Source organism: Somniosus microcephalus, chromosome 11 (genome assembly GCF_052327205.1).
Source record: "Somniosus microcephalus isolate GS21.2 chromosome 11, FLI_Smic_1.0, whole genome shotgun sequence".
In the NCBI taxonomy this organism is placed as follows: domain Eukaryota; kingdom Metazoa; phylum Chordata; class Chondrichthyes; order Squaliformes; family Somniosidae; genus Somniosus; species Somniosus microcephalus.
Genome location: NC_140997.1, coordinates 114128818 through 114150955, shown reverse-complemented (window position 1 = coordinate 114150955; position 22138 = coordinate 114128818). Strand labels below are relative to the sequence as shown.

The following is a 22138-nucleotide window of genomic DNA, read 5'->3' as shown; positions in this document are numbered from 1 at the left end:
CAGTCCACCATTTTACGTTTCTTCTGGAGGGCCGCCCCTTCACCGCGTTTGTCGACCACAAACCCCTGACATTGGCGATGGCGAAATCTGCGGACCCGTGGTCAGCCAGGCAACAACGCCAGCTCGCCGCGGCGTCCGAATTCACCACGGACATCCGGCACGTCTCCGGTCAAGAGAACGTGGTGGCTGACTGCCTATCCCGCCCCGCCGTCCACGGCGCCCACCTGGCAGTGGACTATGCTCAACTGGCAGCGGAGCAACGCACTGACCCCGATCTGCTCTCCGCGCCCACGACCCTCCCAGGGCTGCGACTGACTGACGTCACCTGCGGCCCTTCCGCCACCACAGTCAAATGCGACACCTCCTTGGCGCAACCCCGCCCCGTAGTCCCGGCGTCCTGGCGAAAACAGGTGTTCGACATCGTCCACGGCCTCTCACACCCCGGCACCCGCGCGTCCATTAGACTGGTGGCCAGCCGATTTGTCTGGCGCGGCCTGCGCAAAGATGTGCGCATCTGGGCCAGATCCTGCATAGCTTGCCAGCGTGCCAAAATCCACCAGCACGTCAAAGCCCCACTCAAGGAGTTCACCGTGCCAGAAAGAAGGTTCGACCACGTCCACATCGACCTCCTGCCGCCATCACAAGGTCACACGCACCTGCTGACAATCGTGGACCGTACCACCCACTGGCCCGAGGCCATTCCACTGACGTCCACCACCACCGCCGACATCGCGAGGGCGTTCATCGGTACCTGGGTCGCTCGGTTCGGCGTCCCCTCCGACATGATGTCGGATAGAAGCCCGCAGTTCACCTCTGATCTGTGGGCCGCCATCGCCCGAAACCTCGGGGTGGCCGTTCACCGCACCACGGCTTACCACCCCCAAGCCAACGGACTGTGCGAGCGTTTCCACAGGTCCATGAAGACGTCCCTCCGCGCCAGCCTCGAGGATGAGGCTTGGATCGACCGCCTCCCGTGGGTGCTACTCAGCCTACGCTCCGCGGTCAAGGAAGACCTGCAAGCCTCGGCAGCGGAACTCGTGTACGGCCAGCCGCTGCGCGTACCCGGAGAGTTCCTGCCCACCGCCACGACCCCCTGGTTGGCTGACCAGCAACGCCGCGCTTTCGCCAACCGAGCACAACAGTTCGTCCAGTACCCACCGGCCAGCACGGCGAACCAGCAACCCACGTACCACCTAGCCTGCACATGGCCAAATTTGTTTTCGTGCGCCATGACGCCCACCGAGTACCTCTACGGCCCCCATACGACGGACCCCACAAGGTACTCCAGACGGGGAATAAGTTCTTCCTCCTCGAAGTGGGCGGCAGAACTGACAAGGAGTCGGTCGACCGGCTCAAGCTGGCGCACCTAGAGCCCGACGAACCCGTTCAAGTGGGCCAACCCCCACCGCCGGGCAGACCGCCCCGCTCCCGACACCAACCGCCAAGAGCAATTCCGGCCGTGCCATCAAGCCGCCACGCCGGTTCGTACACTCCCTACTAGCGGATTCTGGGGGGAGCTGTGTGGCGTACCGAGCACAGAACGGACACAATCCGCTTTCCGGTCCGTAGACTATAAATCAGGTGTCATGCCTTTAAGAAGGATCATTTTGTGTTCAGCATGCAGCCTCAACAATTAAACCTTTTCTGTTGAACCTCTCCGAGTTCTGTATTTTTTGCTAGGAGTACGTAGACTCCTACAAGGTACTCCGCCGTTCCGGTCATTCAGGAGCTGAGTTCGGGTCGCCAACTCCGGTTGAATGTATACCTGGAAGTTTCATCAAGTGACCCCCCACCTCCAACTGCCCCACCCTCTCAAACAGCCCCACCCTCTCAAACAGCCCCCCTCCCCCCCACTGCCCCACCCTCTCAAACAGCCCCCTCCCCCCACTGCCCCACCCTCTCAAACAGCCCCCCTCCCCCCCCACTGCCCCACCCTCTCAAACAGCCCCCCTCTCCCCCACTGCCCCACCCTCTCAAACAGCCCCCCCTCCATCTCCCCCCCACTGCCCCACCCTCTCAAACAGCCCCCCTCCCCCCCACTGCCCCACCCTCCTCCCACTGCCCCACCCTCTCAAACAGCCCCCCTCCCCCCCACTGCCCCACCCTCTCAAACAGCCCCCCTCCCCCCCCACTGCCCACCCTCTCAAACAGCCCCCCCCACTGCCCCACCCTCTCAAACAGCCCCCCTCCATCTCCCCCCCACTGCCCCACCCTCTCAAACAGCCCCCCTACCCCCCCAAACCCCAACCTTTCAAACAGCCCCCCCCACTGCCCCACCCTCTCAAACAGCCCCCCTCCCCCCCACTGCCCCACCCTCTCAAACAGCCCCCCTCTCCCCCACTGCCCCACCCTCTCAAACAGCCCCTCCCCCCCACTGCCCCACCCTCTCAAACAGCCCCTCCCCCCCACTGCCCCACCCTCTCAAACAGCCCCTCCCCCCCACTGCCCCACCCTCTCAAACAGCCCCTCCCCCCCACTGCCCCACCCTCTCAAACAGCCCCTCCCCCCCACTGCCCCACCCTCTCAAACAGCCCCTCCCCCCCACTGCCCCACCCTCTCAAACAGCCCTTCCCCCCCACTGCCCCACCCTCTCAAACAGCCCCCCTCCATCTCCCCCCCACTGCCCCACCCTCTCAAACAGCCCCCCTCCCCCCCCCCACTTCCCCCAACTAAAATAATTTTATAAACTAAGAAACTAAACTGTTCAAAGGAAAAGAAGAAAATACAGATACTACTTGTTTGGGCTCCGATAATGTTTGCCCTGAGTTGCTCACAGCCAAGTCCTGGAGATTAATCTTCAATTCCTGGAGACTCCAGGGCAATCCCAGCGGGTTGGCCACCCGAAGTTGGTCATATCCTCCAGACCCCCAAATTACTTTACAACCAATGTGTTTGAAGAGCAGTCCATGATGTAATCTGGCCCTTTGGCGACAACTCACTTCAGGTAGTACCATTAACAGGGCCGCAGTGAGAGGAAGCCCAGTCTGAGCCTGGGCCCCAGAGATAATAGGAGCGTGTGCACCTGACTGTACAGCCCAGCCTACACCTGATCATGAGGGCGGTGAGCACTAACGTCAAATAATAATTTAACTGAACCTGAAGTGGTGCTTGGATTGTCAATGAACTTCTCCGGATTCTCCCTCAGCTTCAGGTTGACTGGAAACTGCTGGCTCATGTTGCTCGTGGACAGCTGAAAGAATAAATGAGTGATGGTGTTTGTGGGGGTTAAAGAGGGTCAGGAGGGGTTAAAGAGGGTCAGTGGGGGTTAAAAAGGGTCAGAGGGGGGTTAAAGAGGGTCAGAGGGGGTTAAAGAAGGGGCGTCGGCTACACAACACCCCAACACGGTTCCAGTCACTGTCCTCGGACTTCTAATGTGACCACTGGCAGAAATTAAAGGGGGGTCGGTGTTAGTTAATGGAGTTATAGAGGGTTGGTAAGGTTAGTTAGTGGGGTTATAGTGGATTGGTAAGGTTAGTTAGTGGGGTTATAGAGGGTTGGTAATGTTAGTTAGTGGGGTTATAGAGGGTTGGTAAGGTTAATTAGTGGGGTTATAGTGGATTGGTAAGGTTTGTTAGTGGGGTTATAGCGGATTGGTAAGGTTAGCTAGTGGGGTTATAGAGGGTTGGTAAGGTTAGTTAGTGGGGTTATAGAGGATTGGTAAGGTTAGTTAGTGGGGTTATAGAGGGTTGGTAATGTTAGTTAGTGGGGTTATACTGGATTGGTAAGGTTAGTTAGTGGTGTTATAGAGGATTGTTAATGCTAGTTAGTGGGGTTATAGAGGGTTGGTAATGTTAGTTAGTGGGGTTATAGCGGATTGGTAAGGTTAGTTAGTGGGGTTATAGTGGATTGGTAAGGTTAGTTAGTGGGGTTATAGTGGATTGGTAAGGTTAGTTAGTGGGGTTATAGTGGATTGCTAAGGTTAGTTAGTGGGGTTATAGAGGATTCGTAAGGTTAGTTAGTGGGGTTATAGAGGATTGGTAATGTTAGTTAGTGGGGCTATATAGGGTTGGTAAGATTAGTAAGTGGGGTTATAGCATGTTAGTAATGTTAGTTAGTGGGGTTATTGCGGGTTGGTAAGGTTAGTTAGTGGGGTTATAGTGGATTGGTAATGTTAGTTAGTGGGGTTATAGAGGGTTGGTAAGGTTAGTTAGTGGGGTTATATTGGATTGGGAAGGTTAGTTAGTGGGGTTATAGAGGATTGGTAAGGTTAGTTAGTGGGGTTATAGAGGATTGGTAAGGTTAGTTAGTGGGGTTATAGCGGGTTGGTAATGTTGGTTAGTGGGGTTATAGAGGATTGGTAATGTTAGTTAGTGGGGTGATAGTGGATTGGTAAGGTTAGTTAGTGGGGTTATAGTGGATTGGTAAGGTTATTTAGTGGGGTTTTGGAGGATTGGTAAGGTTAGTTAGTGGGGTTATAGAGGATTGGTAAGGTTAGATAGTGGGGTTATAGAGGGTTGGTAATGTTAGTTAGTGGGGTTATAGAGGATTGGTAATGTTAGTTAGTGGGGTTATAGAGGATTGGTAATGTTAGTTAGTGGGGTTATAGTGGATTGGTAAGGTTAGTTAGTGGGGTTATAGTGGATTGGTAAGGTTAGTTAGTGGGGTTATAGAGGATTGGTAAGGTTAGTTAGTGGGGTTATAGAGGATTGGTAAGGTTAGTTAGTGGGGTTATAGCGGGTTGGTAATGTTAGTTAGTGGGGTTATAGTGGATTGGTAAGGTTAGTTAGTGGGGTTATAGAGGATTGGTAAGGTTAGTTAGTGGGGTTATAGAGGATTGGTAATGTTAGTTAGTGGGGTTATAGTGGATTGGTAATGTTAGTTAGTGGGGTTATAGTGGATTGGTAAGGTTAGTTAGTGGGGTTATAGAGGATTGGTAAGGTTAGTTAGTGGGCTTTTAGAGGATTGGTAAGGTTAGTTAGTGGGGTTATAGAGGGTTGGTAATGTTAGTTAGTGGGGCTATAGTGGATTGCTAAGGTTAGTTAGTGGGGTTATAGAGGATTGGTAAGGTTAGTTAGAGGGTAATAGAGGATTGGTAAGGTTAGTTAGTGGGGTTATAGAGGATTGGTAATGTTAGTGGGGTTATAGAGGGTTGGTAAGGTTAGTTAGTGGGGGTATAGCGGATTGGTCAGGTTAGTTAGTGGGGTTTTGAGGGTTGGTAAGGTTAGTTAGTGGGGTTATAGGGGGTTGGTAAGCTTAGTTAGTGGGGTTATAGCATGTTGGTAATGTTAGTTAGTGGGGTTATTGCGGGTTGGTAAGGTTAGTTAGTGGGGTTATAGTGAATTGGTAAGGTTAGTTAGTGGGGTTATAGTGGATTGGTAAGGTTAGTTAATGGGGTTATAGAAGATTGGTAAGGTTAGTTAGTGGGGTTATAGAGGATTGGTAAGGTTAGTGGGGTTTTGGAGGATTGGTAAGGTTAGTTAGTGGGGTTATAGTGGATTGGTAATGTTAGTTAGTGGGGTTATAGAGGGTTGGTAAGCTTAGTTAGTGGGGATATAGTGGATTGGTAAGGTTAGTTAGTGGGGTTATAGAGGATTGGTAAGGTTAGTTCGTGGGGTTGTAGAGGATTGGTAAGGTTAGTTAGTTGGGTTATAGAGGATTGGTAAGGTTAGTTAGTGGTGTTATAGAGGATTTGTAAGGTTAGTTAGTGGGGTTATAGTGGATTGGTAATGTTAGTTAGTGGGGTTATAGAGGGTTGGTAAGGTTAGTTGGTGGGGTTATAGTGGATTGGTAATGCTAGTTAGTGGGGTTATAGAGGGATGGTAATGTTAGTTAGTGGGGCTATAGTGGATTGGTAAGGTTAGTTAGTGGGGTTATAGAGGATTGGTAAGGTTTGTTAGTGGGGTTATAGAGGATTGGTATGGTTAGTTAGTGGGGTTATAGAGGATTGGTAATGTTAGTTAGTGGGGTTATAGAGGGTGGGTAAGGTTAGTTAGTGGGGTTATAGAGGATTGGTAATGTTAGTTAGTGGTGTTATAGTGGATTGCTAAGGTTAGTTAGTGGGGTTATAGAGGATTGGTAAGGTTAGTTAGTGGGGTTATAGTGGATTGGTAAGGTTAGTTAGTGGGGTTATAGAGGATTCGTAAGGTTAGTTAGTGGGGTTATAGAGGATTGGTAATGTTAGTTAGAGGGGCTATAGTTGATTGGTAAGGTTAGTTAGTGGGGTTATAGAGGATTGGTAAGGTTAGTTCGTGGGGTTATAGTGGATTGGTAAGATTATTTAGTGGGGTTATAGCATGTTGGTAATGTTAGTTAGTGGGGTTATTGCGGGTTGGTAAGGTTAGTTAGTGGGGTTATAGTGGATTGGTAAGGTTAGTTAGTGGGGTTATAGTGGATTGGTAAGGTTAGTTAGTGCGTTTATAGTGGATTGGTAAGGTTCGTTAGTGGGGTTATAGTGGATTGGTAAGGTTAGTTAGTGGGGTTATAGTGGATTGGTAATGTTAGTTAGTGGGGTTATAATGGATTGGTAAGGTTAATTAGTGGGGTTATAGAGGGTTGGTAAGGTTAGTTAGTGGGGTAATAGTGGATTGGTAATGTTAGTTAGTGGTGTTATAGTGGATTGGTAAGGTTAGTTAGTGGGGTTATAGAGGATTGGTAAGGTTAATTAGTGGGGTTATAGTGGATTGGTAAGATTAGTTAGTGGGGTTATAGCATGTTAGTAATGTTAGTTAGTGGGGTTATTGTGGGTTGGTAAGGTTAGTTAGTGGGGTTATAGAGGTTTGGTAAGGTTAGTTAGTGGGGTTATAGTGGATTGGTAAGGTTAGTTAGTGGGGTTATAGTGGATTGGTAATGTTAGTTAGTGGGGTTATAGAGGTTTGGTAAGGTTAGTTAGTGGGGTTATAGTGGATTGGTAAGAGGATTGGTAAGTTTAGTTAGTGGTGTTATAGTGGATTGCTATGGTTAGTTAGTGGGGTTATAGAGGATTGGTAATGTTAGTTAGTGGGGTTATAGTGGATTGGTAAGGTTAGTTAGTGGGGTTATAGTGGATTGGTAAGGTTAGTTAGTGTGGTTATAGAGGGTTGGTAAGTTTAGTTAGTGGGGCTATAGTGGATTGTTAATGTTAGTTAGTGGGGTTAAAGAGGGTTGGTAAGGTTAGTTAGTGGGGTTATAGTGGCTGATCATGATAGTTAGTGGGGTTATAGTGGATTGGTAAGGTTAGTTAGTGGGGTTATAGAGGATTGGTAATGTTAGTTAGTGGGGTTATATAGGGTTGGTAATGTTAGTTAGTGGGGTTATAGAGGATTGGTAAGGTTAATTAGTGGGGTTATAGTGGATTGGTAAGATTAGTTAGTGGGGTTATAGCATGTTAGTAATGTTAGTTAGTGGGGTTATTGTGGGTTGGTAAGGTTAGTTAGTGGGGTTATAGAGGGTTGGTAAAGTTAGTTAGTGGGGTTATAGTGGATTGTTAAGCTTAGTTAGTGGGATTATAGAGGGTTGGTAAGGTTAGTTAGTGGGGTTATAGTGGATTGGTAATGTTAGTTAGTGGGGTTATAGAGGGTTGGTAAGGTTAGTTAGTGGTGTTATAGAGGGTTGGTAAGCTTAGTTAGTGGGGTTATGGTGGATTGGTAAGGTTAGTTAGTGGGGTTATAGTGGGTTGGTAAGGTTAGTTAGTGGGGTTATAGCGGATTGGTAATGTTAGTTAGTGGGGTTATAATGGATTGATAAGGTTAGTTAGTGGTGTTATAGTGGATTGCTAAGGTTAGTTAGTGGGGTTATAGAGGATTGGTAATGTTAGTTAGTGGGGTTATAGTGGATTGGTAAGGTTAGTTAGTGGGGTTATAGTGGGTTGGTAAGGTTAGTTAGTGGGGTTATAGTGGATTGGTAAGGTTAGTTAGTGGTGTTATAGTGGATTCCTATGGTTAGTTAGTGGGGTTATAGAGGATTGGTAATGTTAGTTAGTGGGGTTATAGTGGATTGGTAAGGTTAGTTAGTGGGGTTATAGTGGATTGGTAACGTTAGTTAGTGGGGTTATAGAAGGTTGGTAAGTTTAGTTAGTGGGGCTATAGTGGATTGTTAATGTTAGTTAGTGGGGTTAAAGAGGGTTGGTAAGGTTAGTTAGTGGGGTTATAGTGGCTGGTCATGATAGTTAGTGGGGTTATAGTGGATTGGTAAGGTTAGTTAGTGGGGTTATAGAGGATTGGTAATGTTAGTTAGTGGGGTTATATAGGGTTGATAATGTTAGTTAGTGGGGCTATAGTCGATTGGTAAGGTTAGTTAGTGGGGTTATAGAGGATTGGTAATGTTAGTTAGTGGGGTTATAGAGGATTGGTAAGGTTAGTTAGTGGGGTTATAGAGGATTGGTAAGGTTAGTTAGTGGGGTTATAGTGGATTGGTAATGCTAGTTAGTGGGGTTATAGAGGGTTGGTAAGGTTAGTTCGTGGGGTTATAGTGGATTGGTAAGGTTAGTTAGTGGGGTTATAGAGGATTGGTAAGGTTAGTTAGTGGGGTTATAGAGGATTGGTAAGGATAGTTAGTGGGGTCACAGCGGGTTGGTAATGTTAGTTAGTGGGGCTATAGTGGATTGGTAAGGTTAGTTAGTGGGGTTATAGTGGATTGGTAAGGTTAGTTAGTGGGGTTATAGTGGAGTGGTAAGGTTAGTTCGTGGGGTTATAGTAGATTGGTAATGTTAGTTAGTGGGGTTATAGAGGGTTGGTAAAGTTAGTTAATGGGGTTATAGAGGTTGGTCATGTTAGTTAGTGGGGTTATAGTGGATTGGTAAGGTTAGTTAGTGGGGTTATAGAGGGTTGGTAAGGTTAGTTAGTGGGGTTATAGAGGGTTGCTAATGTTAGTTAGTGGGGTTATAGTGGATTGGTAAGATTAGTTAGTGGGGTTATAGTGGATTGGTAAGGTTAGTTAGTGGGGTTATAGTGGATTGGTAATTTTAGTTAGTGGGGTTATAGAGGGTTGGTAAGGTTAGTTAGTGGGGTTATCGTGGATTGGTAAGGTTAGTTAGTGGGGTTATTGTGGATTGGTAAGGTTAGTTAGTGGGGTTATAGTGGATTGGTAAGGTTAGTTCGTGGGGTTATAGTGGATTGGTAAGGTTAGTTCGTGGGGTTATAGAGGGTTAGTGAGGTTAGTTAGTGGGGTTATAGTGGATTGGTAATGTTAGTTAGTGGGGTTATAGTGGATTGGTAAGGTTAGTTCGTGGGGTTATAGAGGGTTGGTAAGGTTAGTTAGTGGGGTTATCGTGGATTGGTAAGGTTAGTTAGTGGGGTTATAGAGGGTTGGTAAGGTTAGTTAGTGGGGTTATAGTGGATTGGTAATGTTAGTTAGTGGGGTTATTGTGGATTGGTAAGGTTAGTTAGTGGGGTTATAGTGGATTGGTAATGTTAGTTAGTGGGGTTATAGTGGATTGGTAAGGTTAGTTCGTGGGGTTATAGAGGGTTAGTGAGGTTAGTTAGTGGGGTTATAGTGGATTGGTAATGTTAGTTAGTGGGGTTATAGTGGATTGGTAAGGTTAGTTCGTGGGGTTATAGAGGGTTAGTGAGGTTAGTTAGTGGGGTTATCGTGGATTGGTAATGTTAGTTAGTGGGGTTATAGAGGGTTGGTAAGGTTAGTTAGTGGTGTTATAGAGGGTTGGTAATGTTCGTTAGTGGGGTTTTAAGGACAGTAAGAGAGAAGCAGGTTGCGATAATGAACAGGATGGTTTTGGTCTGCCTATTTTTACAGTTTGAATCTCGTGATTGGATTTTAATTCCTTGGCCACGAGTGACGATCCAATCCCTGCTGTGTGCGTGCCAACCCTTCAGAGAGGTTTGCTGACGTTCCTGATACCGTACTCACCCTGACACCCTCACATAGCACCTGGGAACTGTTCAGCCATCGTGCCTCGTACATCTGGTGCCCGAAATCACATTGCAGGCTGGTGTCCTGGCGCGGAGAAAAAGCAGTGAGTACTCCAACCACACTGTGCCATGTTAATAGTACTAGTCAATCAGAATAGTCCTGAGCAATTCACGGGTGTGCAGGAGTGATCTCCGGACAGTGTATAAAGCGCAGCAAGTGATATGGCTCTGAGCTGTACACAGCAGGGGGAGGAGCTTCGATCCCTGGGCTGGGCCGGACCGTCAGCTCCACTCCCCCCACCGGGCTGAACCATCAGCAACACTCCCCCCCCCCACACCCACCCCCGACCCCCGGGCTGAACCATCAGCTCCTCTCCCCCCCGGGCTGAACCATCAGCTCCACTCCCCGCTCCCCCCCCCGGGCTGAACCATCAGCTCCTCTCCCCCCCGGGCTAAACCATCAGCTCCTCTCCCCCCCCCGGGCTGAACCATCAGCTCCTCTCCCCCCCCGGGCTGAACCATCAGCTCCACTCCCCCCCCCCCCCGGGCTGAACCATCAGCTCCTCTCTCCCCCGGGCTGAACCATCAGCTCCACTCCCCCCTGGGCTGAACCATCAGCTCCACTCACCCCCCGGGCATTGCCATCAGCTCCACTCCTCCCTTCCCGGGCTGGACCATCAGATCCTCTCCCTTCGTCCCGGGCTGGACCATCAGATCCTCTCCCTTCGTCCCGGGCTGGACCATCAGCTCCACTCCCCCCAGGCTGAACCATCGGCTCCACTCCCCCCCGGGCTGAACCATCAGCTCCTCTCCCCCCACCCCTGGTTGAACCAGCAGCTCCACTCCCCCCTGGGCTGAACCATCAGCTCCACTCCCCCCTGGGCTGAACCATCAGCTCCTCTCCCCCTGCCCCGGGCTGAACCATCAGCTCCACTCCCCCCTCCCCGGGCTGGACCATCAGCTCCACTCCCCCCTGGGCTGAACCATCAGCTCCACTCCCCCCTCCCCGGGCTGGACCATCAGCTCCACTCCCCCTGGGCTGAACCATCAGCACCACTCCCCCCTGGGCTGAACCATCAGCTCCACTCCCCCCTCCCTGAGCTGAACCACCAGCTCCTCTCTCCCCCGGGCTGAACCATCAGCTCCACTCACCCCCCGGGCATTGCCATCAGCTCCACTACCTCCACGCTCCCCCCCGCTGCCCCCAGGCTGAACCATCAGCTCCACTCCCCCCCCGGGCTGGGGAGGGGGAAATCAGCCAGTGTTCCCTGTCCTGATCACTACCCACTGACTGCTGGGTATAACATGAGCACCGGGCGAAGATGGAATCGGAGTAAATCTGATGCCTGCTGTAGTGGAATAGGTTTGCCAACACTACCCCAGGTCGAGGTATTGAACACGGTCACCGACACCAGCCTGCGGAGAAGAAGGCTTCATTCGCGAGAGAAAAAAAACAAAAAACAAGCTGCAGGGACTGCGACCCTGGGAGTCAGCGTCCCCCGTGTGACCCAACCCTGTAGGTGTTTCACCCATGTTAGTTTTTGATCAAATTGCATCACCTCACACTTACAGACATTGAATTCTACCTGCCATGTTTTAGCCCATTCCTCCATCTAATCCATGTCCTTCAGTCTTTGGAGCGATGGAGCGAGCTCCTGCTCCACTCACCAACATCAAATATCAGAGAGGGGCCTAAAACAGGCCTTACTGACACATGGAAGGGGCCGAACGCCTGATTTAGGTGGCTTCCGGGGACGCCTGAAAAATTGCCCAATATTTGGTTGCTTTTCAGGCGTCCTTTGGGATAATTGGCCTTCATGGCGCCCGTTTCTTGCCCCTTCTATACCGCTGTGTTTCTCTAATACTCGTTGCATGATATGGAAAGGATGTCAGGAGTTTACCTGGAGCAGCATGCTGTTGACTAAGGAGACTGGGATGTCTCGGGCACTCCCTGTGGGGATTGGCGTGACGTGCAAGGGTATTATTTGTGGACACTGTGTGAAATTCTGCAAAAGAAAGAGGAACAGGATTAAACCGAGCACACACCATAACTAATCCATACAGAGCAGATCCCAGCTCTAAGCCCCAGGCTGTGTTGCTAATTCACCTGAGCCAGGTAAGGACACTCCTAATCCTCAGCCCCTGGGTTAGAGGGGGGAAACTGTTAAGTCTGTGAGTTGTTCAAGTAATTAATACTCAGACTTAATCAGTAACAATAAAACAGGTCTTTACTGGTTGGAGGTAGGGACTACACTGAATACAAGATTACTGCACAGTGCTTATATACCGGTGTGTTCACCCCCGGTATTACGTCTACAGCAGCCTGAGAAAGAAGTACATCTCTTAAGGTGGAACAGGCTTAAGCTCTCTTAAGGTGGAACAGGTTACATACACAACACTCCTCCCTTCTTAGCTTTATAGTCATCCCCCCATTTAACATAACGCAATAACATATATACATATATAACTTCATGTTTAACGTAACATATCACAGATTCAGTCTCTGCGGAAAACAGTTCACAGATTCAATCTCTGTGGTGTAGTCGGTTCACGTTACTCATTCAATAGTCCTTTCATGGATTTAACAGCTTGAACTTCCGAACTGATTTGGCTCCGTTCGGAGGGACCACGTGTGTGATCTGGTAGAGGTAATAATGGTTCAGATGGGTCATCTTCTGTTTCGACTTTTCCTTTTCTGCTTCTTGGAGACTCTCTGGGCTCCACTGTCAGCTGCCAGCTGCATGCGCAGTTCCTCCTTCTCTTCCTCCTTTTTCCGCATTAGAGCCACCTTCTCCCGATGTTCCGTAGACTTTCGGTGCTCCTCCATGATTTCTGTATGGTGGGAGTCGAAGTTACAAGTTGGGCAGGACAGGACATAGTAATATTCGGTGTCGTCCTGATCTAGGCCAGCGAGAGGGTCTTCTATTTCCTCCATACCCAGCTGGGCGTTAGCCAGCTTTTGTTCCAAGTCCAGACATCTTTCCTGAAGAGACTTCTTCATGCGTACCTCTTCATCCAGCTTTTTCTGGGCTTTCAGCAAGTCGTTTACTAATGACCTCATTTGAGATTTTACTACTTCAACTTCTTTTGGAGATTGATTGATCGGACTATTCAATCCCTCTACCGGAGCAGCTGTTTCAGCGGTCTGTTGTTCTACGTTGACATGAGTCAGCGTACTTTTGGCATCCAAGGGCTGCTCTGTTGCAGTCATCTCAGTCTGTGTTGCCACCTCAGCTCTTCCAATAACCTTTGAGAGCTCCGAACCCCTTTCGTTTGAATATTGAAGTTCGTGTTCAAGTTTTTCCCATTTCAGAGTCCTGTCCTTCAGCATATGCAGGAGTTGGCTGACCGTTAACTCCTCTGACATCAGACGTTTTGTGTGCTCCTGCTCCATTTTCTCCATCAGCTGCTTCTGTTGTCTTTCCAGATTCTCCAACTCTATATCAAAGAACTCTTTCGTTGCATTCAACTCTTGCTCAAAACGGCGAAGCATTTGTTCTAATTGCTGTTGTAGTTTGAAATGGAGTTGAGTTCGAGCCCGGTGTCCCTCAGAAATGGGCACATCAGTAGACTTGCCAGACTCAGAATCCACAGTTAAACTATGTTGTTGTTGCTCAGTGGAATTCTGTGCTGAAACTTTGTCTTTTGCACCTGAGTTGGGCTTACCATCATCCGTTCCAGAGTCTGGGCCGACTATCTTCACCGAGTTCTCACTCGTCATTGTTTGTAGGAAATGCCAGTCCATATTCATTTTCCTAATCCACTCCCATCCTAGTAGTGGAGAACCTCCTTCAGATATCACATATAAGTCCATTATTTGACTGTCTTCGCCCTTGTGGACCACTGCAACCTCTATTTTCCCGATGGGGTACACTCTTTGCCCCGTGTATGTTTTCAATATAATCCCCGTATCCTGTAGGGGAACATGTTGGAATAACTTTCCGTAATCTTTCTTATTTATGACCGTCAATGCCGATCCAGTGTCCAATTCCAGTTTTACTTGGACTCCTTCTATCTGAAGAGTGACCCAAATTGTCTGGAGGTCTGCACCCTTACCAGCGTTGAGTACTCTTAAGCTAGCCAGTTCATTACAGCTTAAGCTAGCCAGTTCATTACTGCTAGCGTCTGAATCGGGCTCCTGTTCGGTCACCTTGTGTACCTTTGCGTATTTTCCTTGCGGTGACTTCTTGTTGCTGGTCTTCTTCCCTGACCTGCATACTCTAGCTATATGTCCAAGCCTACCACAAGTTCTACATTCTTGGTTTTTAAACCAACACTGGTTCTGATCATGCGTCGTCTTTCCACAACGATAACATTTGCCAGAACTCACACCCAATTTGTGTGCACTGAGCTCCGGTGACCGTAGCTGCATTACTGCCGTGCCTCTCGCTGCGGCTTCGTGTGCTGCTGCCATAGTGACCGCCTTCTCAAGCGTCAGCTCATTCTCCTCGAGCAGTCGCTTTTGTGTATCCTGTTTAAATAAACCACACACAAATTTGTCTCATAGTGCATCTGTCAGTCCCGTTCCAAACTGGCAATATTTCGCTAATTTACGCAATTCCAGCAAATATTCAGCATTGCTTTCATGCTGTAGCTGCCTTCTGTCGTAAAATTTAAATCGTTCCGCTAGCATCAGCGGCGTGGGGTTTAGATGATCTTTCAGGACAGTAACAATCTCATCGAACGTCTTATCCGCCGGTTCATCTGGTGATAACAGGTGTTTCAATTGCCCGTATGTCTTCGCACCCATTAAATTTAATAATGTTAGAGCTTTATCTTGGTCACGAATTTTATTGGCCTTACAATAATTTTTTTACTCTTTCAACATATATGGCCCAATCTTCGAGGTCACTATCAAAGGTGCTAATATTCCCGTGTTTAGGCATTGTAGATTTGCAATTTCTCAGATTTTATTTTGTTTACTTGTTATCAAAGATGGCGGCTTCCCGCTCTTGCCGTCGTCCTCCGCCCACAAAATGGCGGTTTTCCCACGCTTGGCGGTCTTCACCCGTCCCCCGACGCCATCTCCCTTCAGCCCCCGAGTGCAGCCCTTATCTTCGCCGCGATCGCCCGAGTGCGACCCTTATCAGCGGATGCGATCGCTGGATCGCGAAGTGGCTCCCGACCGAAGCGGTTCTTGCTCGCTCCCTCCCGGGCTCTGGCTTACCCGCTCGCGCGTTTCACCGCAGCTCTTATCAGGGATTGCGATCGCCCTTATCTTCTCCAACTTCCCCAGCCCTGTCTTTGCAGCCAACGCTGCACGGCTTACCCCACCACCTAGGTTGAACAAGGAAACTGCAGAAAGACTTCTGTCAGTCGCTGGAAGCTGTCAGGATGGCTGCTGCACTCCAGTGCTCAGTCGCTGATGGAGGCTTCAGAGTCCTAAAGCCTGTCGCTTCTAGTGGGGTGGTGATGTTTGAAACCTCTCTTCAACTGCCGCAGGGTAAGAACCTGACTCGTCGCCAGTGTTAAGTATGTGTATTGTATTGAACAATTAACACAAAGACTTAAACGTATAACTCAAACAGGTCTTTACTGGTTGGAGGTAGGGACTATACGTAGATCTTTACTTCATGCCCACAGGCGGGAACTGAGGGGAGATCAGTACCCACAGTACTATTTATACCCCTATGGCCAGGAGTGGTACTGCGTATCACTACGCCCTACAAGTAGTGCAGTCCTGTCCATAGGTTCAAAGTAGCACACATATTACATACACAACATTTACTTTTCCTTTTCTGCTTCTTGGAGACTCTCTGGGCTCCATTGTCAGCTGCCACAGCTGCCAGCTGCATGCGCAGTTCCTCCTTCTCTTCCTCCTGTTTCCGTCGTAGAGCCAGCTTCTCCCGATGTTCCGTAGGCTTTTGGTGCTCCTCCATGATCTCTGCACTTTGGGAGTCGAAGTTACAAGCTGGGCAGGACAGGACATCGTAATATTCGGTGTTGTCCACCAGGTCATAGTAATATTCGGTGTCGTCCTGAGCTAGACCAGTGAGAGGGTCGTCTATTTCCTCCATACCCAACTGGACGTTAGCCAGCTCTTGTTCCAAATCCAGACATCTTTCCTGAAGAGACTTCTTCATGTGTACCTCTGCATCCAGCTTTTTCTGGGCTTTCAGCAAGTCATTTACTAGTGACCTCATTTGTGATTTTAATACTTCAACTTCCTTTGGAGATTGATTGATCGGACTATGCAATCCCTCTACCGGAGCAGCTGTTTCAGCGGTCTGTTGTTCTACATTGACGTGAGTCAGCGTACTTTTGGCATCCAATGGCTGCTCTGTTGCAGTCGTTTCAGTCTGTGTCGTGGCATAGTGGTTAGCACTGTTGCCTCACAGCGCCAGGGACCCGGGTTCGAATCCGGCCTCGGGTGACTATCTGTGTGGAGTTTGCACATTCTCCCCGTGTTTGCGTGGGTTTCCTCCGGGTGCTCCGGTTCCCTCCCACAGTCCAAAGATGTGCTTGTTAGGTTGATTGGCTATGATAAATTGACCCTTAGTGTTAGGGGGATTAAATACGTGGGGTTAGGGTGGGATATGTGTTGGTGTAGGGGTTACGGGGATCGGGTGGGATATGTGTCGGTGCAGGCTCGATGGGCCGAAATGGCCTCTATCTGCACTGTGGGGTTTCTGTGATTTCTGTGATGATCAGCCATCTCAATGACTTTTGAGAGCTCCGAACCCTTTTCCTTTGAAGATCGCAGCTCGTGTTCAAGTTTTTCCCATTTCAGAGTCTTGTCCCTCAGCATATGAAGGAGTTGGCTGACCGTTAACTCTTCTGACACCAGATTATGGCACGTACCTTCAGAACCTGAATCAGCTTTGATTCGTTCAGCCTCCTCGCGCAGATGGTTGGTGTGCTCCTGCTCCATTTTCTCCATCAGTTGCTTCTGTTGCCTTTCCAGATTCTCCCACTCTGTAACAAAGAACTTTTTTATTTCATTCATCTCTTGCTCAAAACGGAGAATCATTTGTTCTAATTGCTGTTGTAGTTTGAAATGGAGTTGAGTTCGAGCCCAGTGTCCCTCAAAAATGTGCATATCAGTAGACTTGACAGACTCAGAATTCTCTGTTAAACTATGTTGTTGTTGCTCAGTGGAATTCTGTGCTGAAACTTTGTCTTTTGCACATGGGTTGGTCTTACCATCATCAGTTCTAGAGTCTGGGCTGATTATCTGCACCGAGTTCTCACTCTTTATGGCTTTTAGCGAATGCCAGTCCATATTTATGTTTCTAAACCACTCCCGGCCTAGTAGTGGTGGACCTCCCTCCGGTAGCACATATAAGTCCATTATTTGACTTCCTTCGCCCTTGTTGGCCACTGCAACCTTTATTGTCCCGATGGGGTACACTCTCTGCCCCGTGTAGGTTGTCAATATAATCTCCGTATCCTGTAGGGGAATATGTTGGAATAACCTTCTGTAATCTTTCTTATTCATGACCGACAATGCCGATCCAGTGTCCAATTCCATTTTTACTTGGACTCCTTCTATTTGAAGAGTAACCCAAATTGTCTGGAGGTCTGCACCCTTACCAACGTTGAGTACCCTTAAGCTAGCCAGTTCAATACTGCTTAAGCCAGCCAGTTCATTACTGCTAGCGTCTGAATCGGACTCCTGTTCGGCCACCTTGTGTACCTTTGCGTATTTCCCTTGCGGTGACTTCTTGTTGCTGGTCTTCTTCCCTGACCTGCATACTCTAGCTATATGTCCAAGCCTACCACATGTTCTGCATTCTTGGTTTTTAAACCAACACTGGTTCTGATCATGCGTTGTCTTTCCACAACGATAACATTTAACAGAACTCACACCCAATTTGTGTGCACTGAGCTCCGGTGACCGTAGCTGCATTACTGCCGTGCCTCTCGCTGCGGCTTCATGTGCTGCTGCCATAGTGACCGCCTTCTCAAGCATCAGCTCATTCTCCTCGAGCAGTCGCTTTTGTGTATCCTGTTTAAATAAACCACACACAAATTTGTCTCGTAGTGCATCTGTCAGTCCCGTTCCAAACTGACAATATTTCGCTAATTTACGCAATTCCAGCAAATATTCAGCATTGCTTTCATTCTGTAGTTGCCTTCTGTCGTAAAATTTAAATCGTTCCGCTAGCATCAGCGGCGTGGGGTTTAGATGATCTTTCAGGACAGTAACAATCTCATCGAACGTCTTATCCGCCGGTTCATCTGGTGATAACAGGTGTTTCAATTGCCCGTATGTCTTCGCACCCATTAAATTTAATAATGTTAGTGCTTTATCAGCCTCACGAATTTTATTGGCCTTACAATAATTTTTAACTCGTTCAACATATATGGCCCAATCTTCGATGTCACTATCAAAGTTGCTAATATTCCCGTGTTTAGGCATTGTAGTACTTTATCAGATTTGCAATTTCTCAGATTTTATTTTCTTTACTTGTTATCAAAGATGGCGGCTTCCCGCTCTTGCCGTCGTCCTCCGCCCACAAAATGGTGGTTTTCCCTCGCTTGGCGGTCTTCACCCGTCCCCCGACGCCGTCTCCCTTCAGCCCCCGAGTGCGGCCCTTATCTCCGCCGCGATCGATGGCCCGCGCTTTTCACCGCGGCTCTCGCGCCTTCAGTGTCTGCCGACGCTGCGCCTTTCAGCCCGAGTGCGGCCCTTATCAGGGATTGCGATCGATGACCCTTATCTCCGATCGCGATCGCCCTTGTTCCTCCGACTTCCCCCAGCCCTGTCTTTGCAGCCAACGCTGCTCGGCTTACCCACCACCGAGGTTGAAAAAGAAGCTGCAGGATGTCTTCTGCACTCCAGTTTTCAGTCGCTGATGGAGGCTTCAGGGTCCTAATGCCTGTCGCTTCCAGTGGGGTGGTGAGATTTGAAACCTCTCTTCAACGTCCTGTCTGTGGACGAAGCCGCCGTGCAATAACTGCCGCAGGGTAAGAATCTGACTCGTCGCCAGTGTTAAGTCTGTGAGTTGTTCAAGTAATTAATACTCAGACTTAATCAGTAACAATAAAACAGGTCTTTACTGGTTGGAGGTAGGGACTACACTGAATACAAGATTACTGCACAGTGCTTATATACCGGTGTGTTCACCCCCGGTATTACGTCTACAGCAGCCTGAGAAAGTAGTACATCTCTTAAGGTGGAACAGGCTTAAGCTCTCTTAAGGTGGAACAGGTTACATACACAACAGAAACCAGACAGGGTTTCTCCTCCTGATCACTGTCCATTGACCCCAGGTTAGAGAGAGGGGAAACATCAAAACATAAACACGTAAACGCACAAAGTGTGGTGAATAAGGTTGGTGAGCTACAAGCACAATTAGCCGTGTGGCAATAACGGAAACATGGCTTAAAAACAATGAGGACTGGGCACTTACTATGCAAGGTGTTCAGAAAAGATAGGGAAGGAGAAAAGGGAGGTGGGGTGGCAGTGCTGATTAAGGATGACATTGTAGTGTTGGAAAGGGAGGATGTTCTTGAGGGGACAAGGACAGAATCCATTTGGTTAGAGTTGAGGAGCAAAAAGGGTATGATCACGCTATTGGGGGTATTCTAAAGGCCTCCAAATAGTGAGAGGGAGGTGGAGGAGCAAATCTGCAGGGAAATCGCAGAGCTATGCAAGAGCTATAGAGCGGTGATATTGGGGGACTTTAATTACCCAAATATCGACTGGGATAAGGCTCGGGTAAAGGGAAAGGAGGGGGAGGAATTTCTGAAATGTGTGCAGGAGAATTTCCTTGACCAATATGTTCTTGGTCCAACTAGGAAGGAGGCATTGCTGGATCTGGTGCTGTGGAATGAGGTGGGCCAGGTCGACCAAGTGGCTGTGGGAGAACACTTGGGTATGAGTGATCATCGTATCTGTGATATCCGAGTAGTAAGGTCAGAAACTGAGAGAAGCGAGATATTAGGAACAAAACCCAACTGTTTATTTACCCGGTGTAGCAGAGAAACATCTCTTACAGGCTGCAAGCAAAGCACACAATTCTTACTGCACGATGGCAAGATGGAGGATTCACCTCTGAGTCATCATACCCATAATGCAATGTCACATTACCGTATAAACTGATGTACCAGGACATTGAATACATGACCCATTACTTTAAAAACTGGTGAGTGTGAACCCTTAATGTTTGGCTCCATCTGGTGGATAACTTAAACATTACATCCCAGATTACTATATCCCTCCCCTCGTAAGTTGAACATTAATTTCTTAACAACATTCTTAAAAAGTCCCATAAGGAAACTCCTTTAACGATAGTCCATACTGAACGAATCTAGCAGGTCGTTATCAATCTCTCTGGCGGCTTGTGAGTCCTTGGTGAACGTCTTACAGTCAAGTCCCTGCTTGGTTGTAGTAGAGCCACCTGCTGCTCCTGAGCAGTACTCAGAGTATCTGACTCTGCTACGATGGTTTCCTCTTGATGAAGGGGTCCAGGTGGAACTGGCTCTGTTCGTGGTGGTGGTACCACCGATGCATTTGGATAACAGGGGGCCAACTTGTCCTCCGACATCTCCTCTGGAACCTCCATTTCGATTTCCCCTGGTCTGGTCAGTATCTGATCTACATGTCTGCGTACTACCTGACCAGTTCCTACCATGACCATATATGATACTGGACCGGTCATTGAGTCTATGACGCCAGGAATCCATTTTGGACCATAACTGAAATTCCTGGTAAGGACCGCATCTCCTTCTCCAAAACTGCGGCTCTTTGTCCTTCTGTCATGGTTCTCCTTTTGTTTGATTTGTCGGTTTTCCACCTTCCTTTTTAGATCTGGGTGAACCAGTTCAAGAGTGGAGCGTAGTCGACGTCTTAACAACAGCTCAGCAGGAGAGAGTCCTGTGGTAGATTGAGGTGTTATTCTGTAGCTGAACAGAACTCGTGACACCTTGGCTGCCAAACTCCCTTCCGCTCTTTTTTTCATCATCTCCTTAAATGTTTGTATGGCTCGCTCCTCAAGTCCATTTGAAGACGGATGATATGGAGCTGAGGTCACGTGCACTATGCCATTGTTTCTCATGAACTCTTTTGTTTCTGTACTCACAAAACACGTGACATTGTCACTTACTACGGTCTCCGGTAGCCCTCGATTACTAAAACTCCTACGCAGGCAGTCTATAGTAACAGTAGATGAAGCAGAATTTACAGGATAAACATCCATCCATTTGGAATGGGCATCAATGATTATAAGGAACATCTTTCCCATGAATGGACCCGCATAATCTACATGTAATCTTCTCCATGGTTTATCCGGCCACTCCCAGGGGTGGAGAGGAGCCGCTGCTGGTGCCTTCCTGTGTACTTGACAAGTGCTGCATGTCTTGACTAGATTTTCTATCTCCTCATCTACCTTTGGCCACCACAAGTAACTCCTTGCCAAGGCTTTCATACGCGAAACTCCAGGATGACACTGATGTAGTTGCCCTAAGATAGACTGTCGTGCTGGCTGTGGAATAATCACTCGTGCTCCCCACAACACGCAACCATCCTGCACACCCAGCTCTGTTTTCCTGACACTGTAAGGTATGAAATCAGTCCCGTCCGGATGCTGTGGCCAACCCCTCATCACATATTCTCGGACTCTAGACAGTACTGGATCTTTACCGGTCCATGTCCTTACTTGTTCTGCGGACACAATTGCCGTGTCCGTGTCCTCCAACATCAAAACTCTATCCTCTGGAGCTGCACGGATAGGTGTACCTGGCAGTGGAAGACAGCTCAAGGCATCTGCGTTCCCATGGTACTTGCCCGCCTTGTAAACGATGACATACTCATATGCCCTCAACGTCACTGCCCACCTCTGGATCCGGGGTGACACCATCTGTGGTACTGCTTTCATTTCATTAAAAAGAGATAGAAGAGGTTTATGATCAGTGCATATGATGAATTTCCTGCCATATATGTACTTGTGAAACCTCTGTAACCCAAACATTACTGCTAACCCCTCTTTATCGAACTGGGAATAGTTTTTTTCCGCCGGTGTCAGAGTTCGAGACATAAACCCTATTGATCTTTCTGTTCCATCTTCCAAGCTGTGTGAAAGAACCGCCCCCACCCCGTAAGGTGAAGCATCACAAGAGAGAATGATGTCTTTCTCTGCATTGTAGTGAACCAGCATATCCGAGGACAGCATCAGTTTCTTGGACTGTTCAAATGAAACCCTCTGTTCCTCTTCCCACTGCCACTGTGTCTCCTTACGCAGAAGTTTGTGACGAGGTGCTAACACTGTTGCCAAGTTTGGTAAAAATCTGTTATAATAGTTTAGCAGTCCCAGGTAAGCTTTTAACTCAGTCACATTGGTAAGAGCTGGGGACTCCTGCAGTGCTTGTACCTTCTCCTTGATTGGATGGGGCCCGGTGGCGTCCACTCTGTG

General features: G+C 48.4%; 1 protein-coding gene across 1 annotated transcript in view; it reads right to left on the bottom strand.

Annotated features, from left to right (window-relative positions):
- plxnd1 (plexin D1) overlaps positions 1-22138 on the bottom strand; it is a 447766-nt gene that overhangs the window by 385226 nt on the left and 40402 nt on the right. The window contains exons 7-9 of the mRNA XM_086001196.1: positions 11684-11788; positions 9781-9867; positions 3097-3190 (exon numbers count right to left, since the gene is read on the bottom strand). Coding sequence (XP_085857322.1) covers positions 3097-3190; positions 9781-9867; positions 11684-11788 — 286 coding nt within the window. The remainder of the gene's footprint in view (positions 1-3096; positions 3191-9780; positions 9868-11683; positions 11789-22138) is intronic.